Source organism: Hippocampus guttulatus, chromosome 11, assembly GCF_054856545.1.
Source record: "Hippocampus guttulatus isolate MCC_2025c chromosome 11, RoL_Hgut_1.0, whole genome shotgun sequence".
NCBI lineage: Eukaryota > Metazoa > Chordata > Actinopteri > Syngnathiformes > Syngnathidae > Hippocampus > Hippocampus guttulatus.
In genome coordinates, this window is record NC_141271.1 from 13,551,966 (window position 1) to 13,563,980 (window position 12,015).

General features: G+C 42.8%; 2 protein-coding genes across 3 annotated transcripts; one reads left to right on the forward strand and one right to left on the reverse strand.

The window, feature by feature from the left end:
* The first annotated feature begins 779 nt into the window (after positions 1-779).
* Positions 780-5,718, forward strand: gphra (golgi pH regulator A). 2 transcript variants are annotated; one of them, XM_086124209.1, is made up of 14 exons: positions 780-1,018; positions 1,199-1,258; positions 1,343-1,446; positions 1,734-1,840; positions 1,923-2,024; positions 2,095-2,215; positions 2,912-2,992; positions 3,085-3,194; positions 3,277-3,365; positions 3,754-3,846; positions 3,927-4,022; positions 4,884-4,973; positions 5,095-5,160; positions 5,239-5,718. In XM_086124209.1, exons 1-14 carry the CDS (start codon positions 977-979, stop codon positions 5,443-5,445), a joined length of 1,368 nt encoding a protein of 455 aa, XP_085980335.1. In that variant the 5' UTR covers positions 780-976; the 3' UTR covers positions 5,446-5,718. The 2 variants fall into 2 exon arrangements, with proteins under 2 accessions (XP_085980335.1, XP_085980334.1); XM_086124208.1 differs by having other exon boundaries at positions 4,884-5,160.
* Positions 4,478-10,396, reverse strand: pdzk1 (PDZ domain containing 1). Its single transcript, XM_086124207.1, has 8 exons — positions 10,239-10,396; positions 9,271-9,480; positions 8,980-9,193; positions 7,859-8,191; positions 7,590-7,786; positions 6,680-6,916; positions 6,340-6,615; positions 4,478-6,179 (listed from the first exon to the last, which is right to left on the reverse strand). The coding sequence occupies exons 2-8, from the start codon at positions 9,475-9,477 to the stop codon at positions 6,126-6,128; spliced, it is 1,518 nt and encodes a 505-aa protein (XP_085980333.1). The 5' UTR covers positions 9,478-9,480; positions 10,239-10,396; the 3' UTR covers positions 4,478-6,125.
* Between the last annotated feature and the right edge of the window lie 1,619 nt (positions 10,397-12,015).

The window sequence follows — 12,015 nt, forward strand, 5'->3', positions numbered from 1 at the left end:
CTTGTCTTCATTAGGGTTCAACTGGAGCCTCACACAGCTGACTTGAGGTGTACATAACAGATTGCTCGCTGAATGAAGCCAATCACAGAGCAAATACAGACAAAATGACTATCACATTCAAATTCACACATACGGACAATTTAAGGAACGAACATAGATGTTTTTGGAATGTTGGTAAGAAACTTCGGTGATTATGACATTCTTATTTTTAACAAATCCTTGAAAAAAGAATAAAGTGAAAAATCTAAATACATATATTAATTGCGGATTGATTGTTGCTGATTTAATTTGAATCAATTTTTTGAATTTCAAAAAACCTTTTATATTTAATTTTTCTTCATTATTTCAATAATAAATATCATAAAAACAATCACAATTTAATGACAGGATTGCAGCTAGACCTTCTTACAAAAGCAAATCGTCCTTCTGGTGTTTTAAAGTACTTGGATGGACATTCACGAATTAACACGAGTTGTACCGGTCCATTATGGCTGCCCTACACACACACACACACACACACACACACACACACACACACACACACACACACACACACACACACACACACACACACACACACACAACGGACCCTAAAGGATGGTGCTGCGACAGTAACTTCCACGGCATTTTACTTCAACCTATATTCGAAAATATATTCTAAACAATGTCTGCTGTACACACCAATTACACATAAAAAATGTCAGGGTATAAAAAAATAGTTGAAAATGTCCCGCTTACGTCATATAATGGCGACGGAAGTTCTCCCCCGAGCTGTCACGATGACGCATTTACAGACGACCCTTCTAACTTGTCGCACTCATAATATTTCGTCCATTATGAGTAAAATAAATGTTTATCGTTCAAGGGTAGTGGTTGGTTTTTGTGTCGGCATGATCTGAAAGGCTTCTCCAATCCTCTTTCAGAGGCACATCGATTATTTGGTGGATTAACGGCCGTTTAATACACCCCTAACACGATGTCCTTTTTGGTGGATTCCGTGATCATGTTCACGTCTCAGGTACCCTCAAATGACAGAATTGTATTTTGATTGACAGTAAAAATTCAATCGAATAAAACGTTCACGTCTCGTCCATTAAACTGCCCATTTCAGTATTTAAATATTTCCTATTTCATGTGTTCTATGATATAAACATTTAAGGAAAACATTTTTATGCCATATTTTGTGTTCCATTTTAAGGTGCTGTTCTTCGGGTTTGGTTGGCTATTCTTCATGCGACAGCTTTTCAAAGATTACGAGGTACATTAAAAAGTCGTATTTACATTCTGTACATCGCTATTTTGCTGTGTGTTACGAGTAAATTTTGTTTGCATGCGTTGGCAGGTGCGTCGATATGTGGTGCAGGTGGTCTTCTCTGTCACCTTTGCTTTTTCATGCACCATGTTTGAGCTCATCATTTTTGAGATTTTGGGTGCCTTAAGTAGTAGGTAAGGACACTGTTTTTTTTTTTTATATCCGTCATTTTTCTGTAGCGCTTGCCTTTCGAGAGTGATGGGTGAGCTAGTGTCGATCCCGGCTAACTTTGAAGCATGTGGCGTGGTACACACATGATTGATCGATAGCCAATTATTAAGCACATGCTGTATAGAGGAGACAACTATTCAAACTCACATTCACGCCTTTGGTCAATTTGGAGTCCTCAAAGAACCTTTTGTTCATATTTTTCAAATGACATCTTGATAGGTTTAAAGTGATATTGAGTCTGCCCTTCAAGTTCCAGATACTTTCACTGGAAGCTGAATCTCTACGTGATTCTGCTGGTCCTCATCTTTGTGGTGCCTTTCTACATTGGCTACTTTGTGGTTAGCAACATCCGCTTGTGTAAGTGCACACGCCAAAGCGGTTTGTTTGATGTGTTGCACACACTGTACGCGACATAAAAAAAAGTCGTTTTGCGTTACAGTGCACAGACAGAGATTGCTGTTTGCGTGCATGGTGTGGTTCACCTTCATGTATTTCTTTTGGAAGCTAGGCGACCCTTTTCCCATCCTCAGTCCAAAACACGGTAAGTCAGCCATGCCATCGCACCACCCGACAAACACAGTGCATATGTAATTATGTTATATGTCCTTTAGGCATTCTATCCATTGAGCAGCTCATCAGTCGTGTTGGTGTGATAGGAGTCACCCTCATGGCTCTCTTGTCTGGCTTTGGTGCAGTAAACTGTCCCTACACGTATATGTCCTATTTCCTCAGGTAGGTCCAAGCAGTGCAGACATTCTGTCTGGTCTAGCAGTAGATAAGTGGCATTATTTAAATTTAACTGTGTGTGTGCGCGCGTATGAATTTATCATGTCGATTTTAATTAGTAGTTATTACAGGCCTACCATTATTTAATAATGTATGTTTTTACTATTTTTACTTTCTGTTCTGTTTTTAAATTAGTGCATGTCTGAAATTGATTAGGTATTCCTTTGCTATGCATATTTAATCTATTAAAATATATATTTTATTCTCCACTTATTGCACAGAAAGTTATTTTAAACTTGTAGTCAATTAATTCATATGATTAGATATGTATCTATTTTTCTAAATACTGTAGTTACAGCAGTGGTCCCCAAACACCAGTATGTGGCCCAGTATGCCATTTGATATGGATAGAACTTTTTTTTTTTTTTAATGTAGCGGAGCTTATACTCTCCAATTGGGAATGTATGTTCTCCACCCCGCCCGATGTGCGATTAGTTTACGACCGCCAGCATCCAGCATGATCCCCCATCGACGAATGGTTGCTGGTCTGTGAATTATCTGTCCTACCACGAACCAGCCCCCTACTGAGAAAAAGTTGGGGACTACCCTCTTTCTTGTTTTAAAGTATATTGTTTATTTCAATTTGTATCCTTGAGGGGTAGAAAAAAAATTGTTATGAGCATTATTTGCTGCAACTCACAGAAATGTGACAGACAGTGACATCCTCGCTTTGGAGAGGCGTCTGCTTCAAACTATGGACATGATCGTTAGTAAGAAAAAACGGTAAGGCCTCCTGAGAACTATCTTGTATGTTTTTAAAAAGTTGACAACAAATGCTCAGGAAAATAAATGGAATGAATGAACGTGATGTGCAGCATCGCCATGACGCGAAGGCAAATGTACCAGCGCGGAGAAGACCAGAACAAGCAGACGGGATTGTGGGGCATGATCAAGAGCGTCACCTCACCGCAAACGGGAAGCGAAAGTAGCCTCTCTTTGAAAGATTTAACAACTCGATGGCAGCGATAAATTGTGCTCACTTAAACGTCTCCTGTTGTTCCGTGCAGACCTGTCGCTCATCCAGCAGGAGGTGGACGCTCTGGAGGAGCTTAGTCGGCAGCTTTTTCTCGAGACTGTAGACCTGCAAGCCACCAAAGTATGACACACACACAGATAAATTGTTGAACATATTTCATTCACATGTTAGAACAACAAAACGGAGTGAAGGTATTAATTCTGTCGACTTGGGTTTGGCATCCTTACTTTCCGTACGGTAAAATCTGTGACTTTTTTTTTGCGTGGGTGTGCCACATAATTGCCTATTGTGAGTTCTTGTTAGCAGCTGCCTGTTAACTGGCTAACGGTTAGCCAGTCTGACTGGGCGTACTCGCCCATGTATGAATGTGCCGATTAACAAGATTTAGTGTCGAGAAATGATCACTGTGAAGCTTTGAGGCAGAGCTTGCTTCATTAAAAAAAAAAAAAAAAAGGAATTATCCGAGTTCTTCACTGAATCACATCGGGCTCATTGCCATCTTTTACAGGAGCGCATTGAGTACTCCAAGACATTTCAGGGCAAATACTTCAACTTCCTTGGCTACTTCTTTTCCATCTATTGCGTGTGGAAAATCTTTATGGTGAGCACGCGCACACTGATTTGTAATATATTTTGAATTGTGTCAAATGTGGTTGAAACACGGTTGTCCATCCATCGTAGGCCACCATCAACATTGTGTTTGATCGGGTGGGAAAGACGGATCCAGTGACCAGGGGCATTGAAATAACAGTCAATTACTTGGGCATCCAGTTTGACGTAAGACCTCAAGTTTCCCTCTTGACATACACACACAAAAAAATAGTTCTTTCATTCATGACAGTGAAGTGAAAATGGAAGAAAATGTGATGCTTGTTTGTCTAGGAAGGCTTTCTTCGTTCATTTGAATTCACACCAAAGGTGATTTTTTTTTTCTTCCCGAAGTGCAATGAAAACAGAGAAAAGCCTTTCCATAAACTTGGCAAGCATGAAATCACAAATTGTCTCGCTAAAAGAAGCACGATTCTAGTCCATTCCACTATTCGTTCATGACAGTAATTCATTAAGAGGTGTGTCGAAATAGCATTGTCCATGTAGTGCTGGCCTACTGTATAGACAAAGTTAAAGACTTTACATAAATAGAACACATTGTAAATGAACAGAATTACCCTTTGATTCATTGAATTATATACTGTATGTCAAGTTTTTTAATGACAAAATGGACAACACATGGCTTTTGTGTGTAGAGCACATTTTATTTTGGAACATGTTAAGATTAAAAGGATAACTGCAGGCTTAAGGCAAATTTAAGATAGTTGGAAATATGAACACCAGGAGCGGTAAGTAGTAAAAATATCTTGATAGTGACAGACTAATTTAAAATAATTTAGGAAATTTTGGATAAAACTTTTTCTCTGCATTTGTAAGGATCACGTTGAAAGTTGAAAAAAAAAAAAGAGACATTTAAGGATCTACAGAGACCTCGCAGTTAGCACGTTTCTAACTTTTCAGCACCTGCACCAGCACTTATTCAGCACCAGAATACTCAATTGGCAGACATGTGTACTGAAAATCCCATCATCCTCTTTGAAAACGCATTTGCAGTTATTAATACAAAATGTGGTTATGTTACACTCTCAGGTGAAGTTTTGGTCCCAGCACATCTCCTTCATCCTGGTTGGCATCATCATCGTTACCTCCATACGAGGTTTACTCATCACCCTCACAAAGGTACAAAATCTACAGGGAAGCACGTTGGAAATCATGGAGTGGCTTGGAAAAAGGAGTGTGCATGGGCCCTGGCAGACTTTGGCAAAACAAGTAAAACGGTCACTGTTTCTCGTCATTGTAGTTCTTCTACGCTATATCAAGCAGCAAATCTTCCAACGTCATCGTGCTGGTCCTTGCTCAGATCATGGTGAGTTTCTTTAATTCGCCTCATCTTTAAAAGTGGAGCAGGGATCTCATAATGTGTGTGTGTGTGTGTGTGTGTCAGGGCATGTACTTTGTGTCATCCGTGTTGCTGATGCGCATGAGCATGCCGCTGGAGTACCGCTCCATCGTCACGGAGGTTCTGGGAGAGCTGCAGTTTAACTTCTACCACCGCTGGTTCGACGTCATCTTCCTGGTCAGCGCCCTGTCCAGCATCCTCTTCCTCTACCTGGCCCACAAGCAAGCACCCGAGAAGCACATGACACTGTGACCCACCCCACCCCCACCAACATGTTCTTTTGGATCATTGGAATGGTTCCAAATCCCGTGTTCCTGAATCAGGAATTTGAAAAGCGGACCCTTAATTACAAAGTGCGGAATAAAAGGATTCTTTTTTGTTCTTTGCTAAAATGTATTTGTTTTGTATAATACTTTTTAATGATTGTTTTTTTTTTTCTTTCAGTCTTAACACTGGAGCTGCTTCTGCATTTTTTATGTCACCATTTAATTCTAAAGCATTCAATAAAAGCAGCATAGTTTGGGAGGAGGACAATTGTTTTCTGAATTTTCAACATTTGGACAACCTTTTTTTTTTTTCACCACCATGAACGGAACAAAAGTAGAGTAAAACATCTGAGGTACAAACACGTGTAAGCTACCCAGGTTCCATGTTAAGTAGAAAGCCCAAATTAATAGAATGAGACTTATATGAGGGGCAGCAATAAAACGGGGCAGGCCAGGAGAGAAGGACTGGGATCTGGTAGACCGCAGGTCAAAATGTAATACGCCTATAAGTCACCAAGATTTAGCAGCCCGTCTTCCATCGGTCCTTTACAAGATAGTTTAACATAAACGTGTGACGAAGTTTTGTACCGGTAAGGATCCAATTTCTTTTTTGGGCCATTGATGAGGATTGTTTGTAAATAAGAACATTTAGCATGTTGTCGCTTCTCAAAGTCTGTCATCCATACTCTGACAGGATGAAGATGAAGACACCGATGAGGTCTGCAAGAAAAGAAACCCGCTTAAATATCTCGATGTTAATTTGAATGTGTCGCTATGCTAATGTTGATCGAAAGCATGAGCGATGTTCCATCAAGGCACCTTCGCCTTCATCTTCATGATGGCGCACGTTTCGAAAACGGAATGACAAAAAGCTGCTCACCCTCTCTTTAACCGGTGCGGTCTCCTGATCCTCACTGTGGACTTGCACTTGCGACGTCTCGCCGAGCAGCTGACGCGTGACGGGCGTCCCTCTAGCCTTGAGCTGGTCGTAGACGCTCTTGGTGGCCACCAGCATCTCCAGCCTGCTCCCCGTGCCGCGGATCATCATGTCCACCACCTCCTCATGCGTGCACTGCTCCACGTTCTTCCCGTTCACCTCCACCACAATGTCGTCATCCACCAGGCCGGCCACGTCGGCGGCCCCGCCCTTCACCACCTGTATGTCCGCCGGTGATGTCATCAAAAGAAAAACTTGGCTTGTTTTCTTTAGATTGTCTCACCTCTTTAATATGCTGTCCAAACACACCCTGGATGCCGTTGAGATGAAAACCGTATCCAGCAGGAGTCTTCTCCATCTTACACAACTTAAGTTTCAGCTCTATTTCTTCATCTTTCTTTCTCTCCTGAGCAGCTGTGGGTGGTTTAAACGGCACGGGGAAGGTGATAGCTTCAGAGTAACTAGGTGGAGAGAGAGCGTCCTTCTTCTCCTCCCAGAACAGCATGGGCGACACTTTACCCTGGGTGGACACAGACACACACGAGATCAAAACATCTGCGCTGACAGAAACGAGAGTGACGCTGAGTAGAGCGCAATACTCCACCAAGGCCTAAGATGTACAACTAAATATTTTAAACAGACAAGTAAAAGCACAAATTAAATATGTACAATGGTTTTAAGATACAATCCAAATTTGATGATGTGTTGTTTTAATATAAATTATGAAGATATTAAAAATAAGATGCTTAATATTCAAGGAGGGTGCTACACTCTGGCTTGGGGAGGGGGGGGGGGGGGGTCCTTCAGCCCAAACAGAAACCTGTGCAGCCCCAGAAATTATTTTCTTAGCCCCCACCCCATGTATTGGTCAATACATGAAATAAGATACTTTTAATGTAATTATCATTCTATTTAATTAAAAATAAGATCACATTTTGAATATGTATTTTGTAATTTATTTTTAATCAAATTCATAAAAATGGCATACCTTAAAATGAAAATAAAAACTGAAATGTATTACCGCAATTATAAAAACTTCACATTTTAAATTAACCCCCTGTACTCATAAATTAAAAAAAATTCTCAAACAACATAAAAAAAATTATGTATAATTATTGCCAAATAAAGGCAGTGACAACCGTCCCGTTCGCTTGTGCAGGTGTGCCTAATATTATGGCAGAGGGGGATCTCACCTGAGCATACATGAGGTCGGTGTCCTTGTCCACCACGAGCAAGCAGCACTTGTTGCCGCTCTGCCTGATGGCGTCCACCACTTGCTCGTGAGCGCTTGTGTCCATTTGCTGGCCGTCCACAGCCACCAGCCTGTCCAAGTCCTTGAGACCTCCCCTCTCCGCTGGACTGCCTCTGTCGATATCCGTGATCACGTGTCCTGCACACACCGAAGAGCTCGCGGTCAATGCTCACTGGTTTCCATGGCGACGGGAGAACGCAATGCACCTACCTCCCATCTTGGCCTCCTCCTTGAGCAGGAAGCCGTAGCCGCCGGGCGCTTTGGTCAAGTTGACGATGCGCGGCTCGTGAGGGAGGCACTTGGTGGTGGCGAACTGAGCGGGGATCTTCATGTTCATGCTGCAGTAGTAGCGGTCGGTCTCCTCGTCCACCAGCAGGAACATGAGGCTCCCGCCCGCCATCTTGACCTTGTCCACCACTTGTTCATGGGTGTAGCTCTCGATATTCTCGCCGTTCACTTCCACCAGGCGGTCGTTGGTGTTGACGCCGGCTCGGTCCGCCACGCCTCCCGGAGTCACCTCTGACACGAACACGCCCCGCTCACCTGGATATGGTATAAGAGAGACGATAAAGATGTGTGCAGTCATTTCGGATTCAACCGTAACGGCAACATCGCGATATTAAAATTGTGACAGCATCGTCACGTCACGGAATTAAAAGCACCACATCTGTTAAATAAGCCGGGTTCTTTTCCATTTGTGCACCGTCTGATGGTTAGTTTATTAGTGGAGTTTGATTTGAATTAGGCATCTTTTGGCCACCTCCGTTTAAGACCCATGCTAATCCCCAGATCAAGTGAAACGTCACACATTGCACGTACCCAGAGAAAACCCACATAAGCAGTGGGAGAAGATGCAACAGATATCATTTCCAACATTTGTAAAATAGTTTTGGTGTCTCTACTGTATCTTCCGAACCGCTTTATCCTCACTAGGGTCGCGGGGGTGCTGGAGCCTATCCCAGCTGTCTTTGGGCAGTAGGCGGGGGACACCCCGAATTGGTTGCTAGCCAATCGCAGGGCACACAGAGACGAACAACCTTGCACGCCCTCACTCACACCTAGGGACAATTTAGAGTGATCAATCAGCCTGCCACGCATGTTTTTGGAAACCGGAGTACCCGAAGAAAACCCACGCAGGCCCGGCGAGAACATGCGAACTCCACACAGGGAGGCCGGAGCTGGAATCGAACTCGGTACCTCTGCACTGTGAAGTCGACGTGCTAACCACTGGACTACCGGGCCGCCCTCTCTACTGTATAAGCATTATTATTTCAGTTTGATGATGAGGCAAGTGTAATTCATGTAGTGGGTGGCGATTTTTATGATGTCACCTTTGACCGAACGCAGAGAGAAGCCATAGCCTGAGCCGGACTTGACCAGGTAGCAGAGTCTTGGTTTCAGGGCGCGCCGGGCGGCACCGTTGACTGCTGGCGAGTGGTGAGGCTCAGCCAGGTTTACTCCCCGCTCCTTGGCCTGCTTGTAGGAAGCTTCGTCCAGTATGTGAAAGTTGACTGTCGCACCGCTGCTTCTCACCAACTCCACCACCTGGCCGCGCAGAGCAAAGGCAAACAAGTGAACAAGGCTTTCTGAAATTGTTGTACGACAGCACATGGGTCACTTACCTCAGAATGGGAAAGCCCATCGACATATTTGCCATTCACTCGGAGGACTCGGTCTCCGTCTTTCATGCCGGACAGCTCGGCCGGGCCTCCCATCTCAAGGCAGCGGATCAGGTGGCCCTCCTCATCGTGCTCTATCCTCAAATAGAAGCCGAATGTTTGACCTGGGCTCTTGGTTAGAGATATCACCTTTGGCTTGTACCCGGCCATGTCCTGTCACACACATAAAATGACATTCCAGAAGGTTTAAATGTCTCAGTCATGTGACCATCACAGTTTCACGTAACAGCACCTGAGCCCAAACAAGTCTTATAAGATAAGAAAGCTAATCTTCCGCGCGAGCGTCAAGGTGGCAGTTAATGGTTAATCACTTTGCTCGGTGATGACTCGGGTTGAAGACAAGCTGCACTTTGAACTATTTTGCCACCATCATCCACCTTACAAATCAGATGTTCATTAATCGCTCGTTGGCGTGCACGTGCCAGCTGACAAAATGATCACTGGTCCCTCTCGAACAGCGAGTAACTCAGAACACGTGAAAAGAAACACCCTGAAACTAGAGAAATACTTATCAGATTTTCTTTCAATATCAGAGTGGAATATGGTCAAATGACCAATTTAAATGAAAAAGAATACACTGTACATATTTCATATGTATAAAAAATTTTTTGCATTTTTTTTTTTTTTTTTACATATGAAATACGGTTCAGAAATCAACAATCTCAACATTTGGAGAGATGTGCTTTTTATTGGACATTAAAGACACAATAAGGGAGTTAATCCGGCTCCACATTTTAGTTAAAAAAAAAAAAAAGATGGACCTTGCAAATTTTATACCAGCATAGTTTTCAACAAACTTTGAAAGTACACCCCAGCACACAAAATTCCCTCATTTTAAATGATTTTGAGTCATTATACACAAGAAATGGGCAAAAACATTTAAATAAATAAAATGAATAAACCTCACTTACCAGTTCACGTCTTTCTTCGGTCACCGTCCTAGAAGCAAGCGCTCACCTGTCACGGCTTCCGAGTTATTCTTCACGCATGCTCCCTCCTCCTCTTTCTCCTCCTACCCATGCCCTCCAAGGGAACATTGATGGGCCGAAGGTGAACCTAAAGGTTGAGTGATTCAACGGTGCAAGATAGGAGTGCCTTTACAGACTTACGTCATCCGCTCTTGGGAGAGAAGGCTGTCGCCGTAAGATTATCTTTGGGTTTGTGACGCAGGTTGCAGTCTTTCCAAAACGTGATGATCATCACTTCTGCACAGTCGACAATATTCTTAGCAAATCAATTCACTGACCATTGTCAGAGATGTGCCTCAAACAAGTTGAACAAACAACTCCAACCGAAACTCAACTTTCTATGCTCCATGCCGAACATTTATTGGGAACATATGAACATTTCAAGTAACATATCAGACAAACATTCTCCCTTGCATGCCGTGCTTTTCGGCCGGCCCTCCGATACGACCCTCAGTAGACATTTTTAGACCAAGACAACTCCCTGCACAAACAAATCGGTACTTTGTTATTTCTCCACAAACTGAAACAACTGTAACTTTACTCAAGGACATTCTCATCAGTGGGGGCACATCCTGTATTATCAGTGAACAAGCGCCTTCAATTTGGCCTTGATTCTCTGTGCTCCACTGTGTCCAAGCTGAGAGAGCACACATGCTGCAAAATGAAACTTTTAAACATGATAACTTTGTGGTTGTCTAGTCTTCATCAACCATACATCTACATTTCTTCACCACAGGATTATTATTTTTGTTGTCGATAAATATTTGTCTTTTTTTTTTTTAGACTAGAAGAAATTCAGAATGAGGAGATGCACGCTTTCCATTTGACAATGACCATTCACAATCAGTCAACAGTCAAACTATCCGTCCATTTTCCGATCCGCTTATCTTCAGAACGGTCAAGGCCTGCTGAAACCTATCCTAGCCGTCTTGGGCAATAGACGGGGTGCACCATGAATTGGTTGTCAGTCAATCGCAGGGCACACATAGACTAACAATCATCTGTGCTCACACCCACACTTAGGGACAATTTTGGAGTGTTCTGTTAACCTGCCATGCAGGTTTTTGGAATGTGGGAGGAAACCGAAGTACCCGGAGAAAATCCACGCAGGCATGGGGAGAGGACATGCAAACTCCACACAGGAAGGCAGCCGGTGGAAATCGAACCCTGCAACTTCTGCACTGTGAGGCCGACACGCTAAGCAGTCAATCACTGTGCAGCCCAGTCAAACTAATTCACATTTATTATTTTACAAAATGTGACTTGTTACTTATTATCTTCATTGTGCTCATTCACGTTTGTATTAACCCATTTAATCCCAAATTTTTCCCAGACATTTAAAAGTCAAAATCAGGTAGCCCTTTTAAGTAATCAGTAATAAAAAATTTCTGCGCCCTGTAAATTAAATCATTGTTGTCCTTGACAAATGTGACCGGTGGGATTAAATGTTTTAATGTATGGATACTTTCGTCTTACGTCGAAAACGTTTTTTTTGTCAGTACCCATCTTGTGTCAAGAACAACAATCTAAGACCTGCTGAAGAAAACGGGGACATTTGTTTCTAGGAGAAGTGCAAAGTTGACAGTGAAGGAACAGTGCGTGTTGTCCGTCAGGTGGATTTATGGACGCTACGGTAACTGTGGGAGAGTCCTGCAGCTGTAAATATGTAATTATGATACCTCAGCGAGTTGGGATGGGACAAAGGTGACGCAAACTCATC

Bases quoted from the DNA above. Each gene is read 5' to 3' on its own strand.
- pdzk1 (XM_086124207.1), bottom strand. From the start codon at position 9,477: ATGGCCGGGTACAAGCCAAAGGTGATATCTCTAACCAAGAGCCCAGGT. The intron at 8,192-8,979 runs GTGACATCATAA...TACCATATCCAG, and splicing joins CTCTCTGCGTTCGGTCAAAG to GTGAGCGGGGCGTGTTCGTG. The intron at 6,616-6,679 runs GTGAGACAATCT...GCGGACATACAG, and splicing joins TTGGACAGCATATTAAAGAG to GTGGTGAAGGGCGGGGCCGC.
- gphra (XM_086124208.1), top strand. From the start codon at position 977: ATGTCCTTTTTGGTGGATTCCGTGATCATGTTCACGTCTCAG. The intron at 1,259-1,342 runs GTACATTAAAAA...ATGCGTTGGCAG, and splicing joins AGCTTTTCAAAGATTACGAG to GTGCGTCGATATGTGGTGCA. The intron at 3,366-3,753 runs GTATGACACACA...CATCTTTTACAG, and splicing joins TAGACCTGCAAGCCACCAAA to GAGCGCATTGAGTACTCCAA.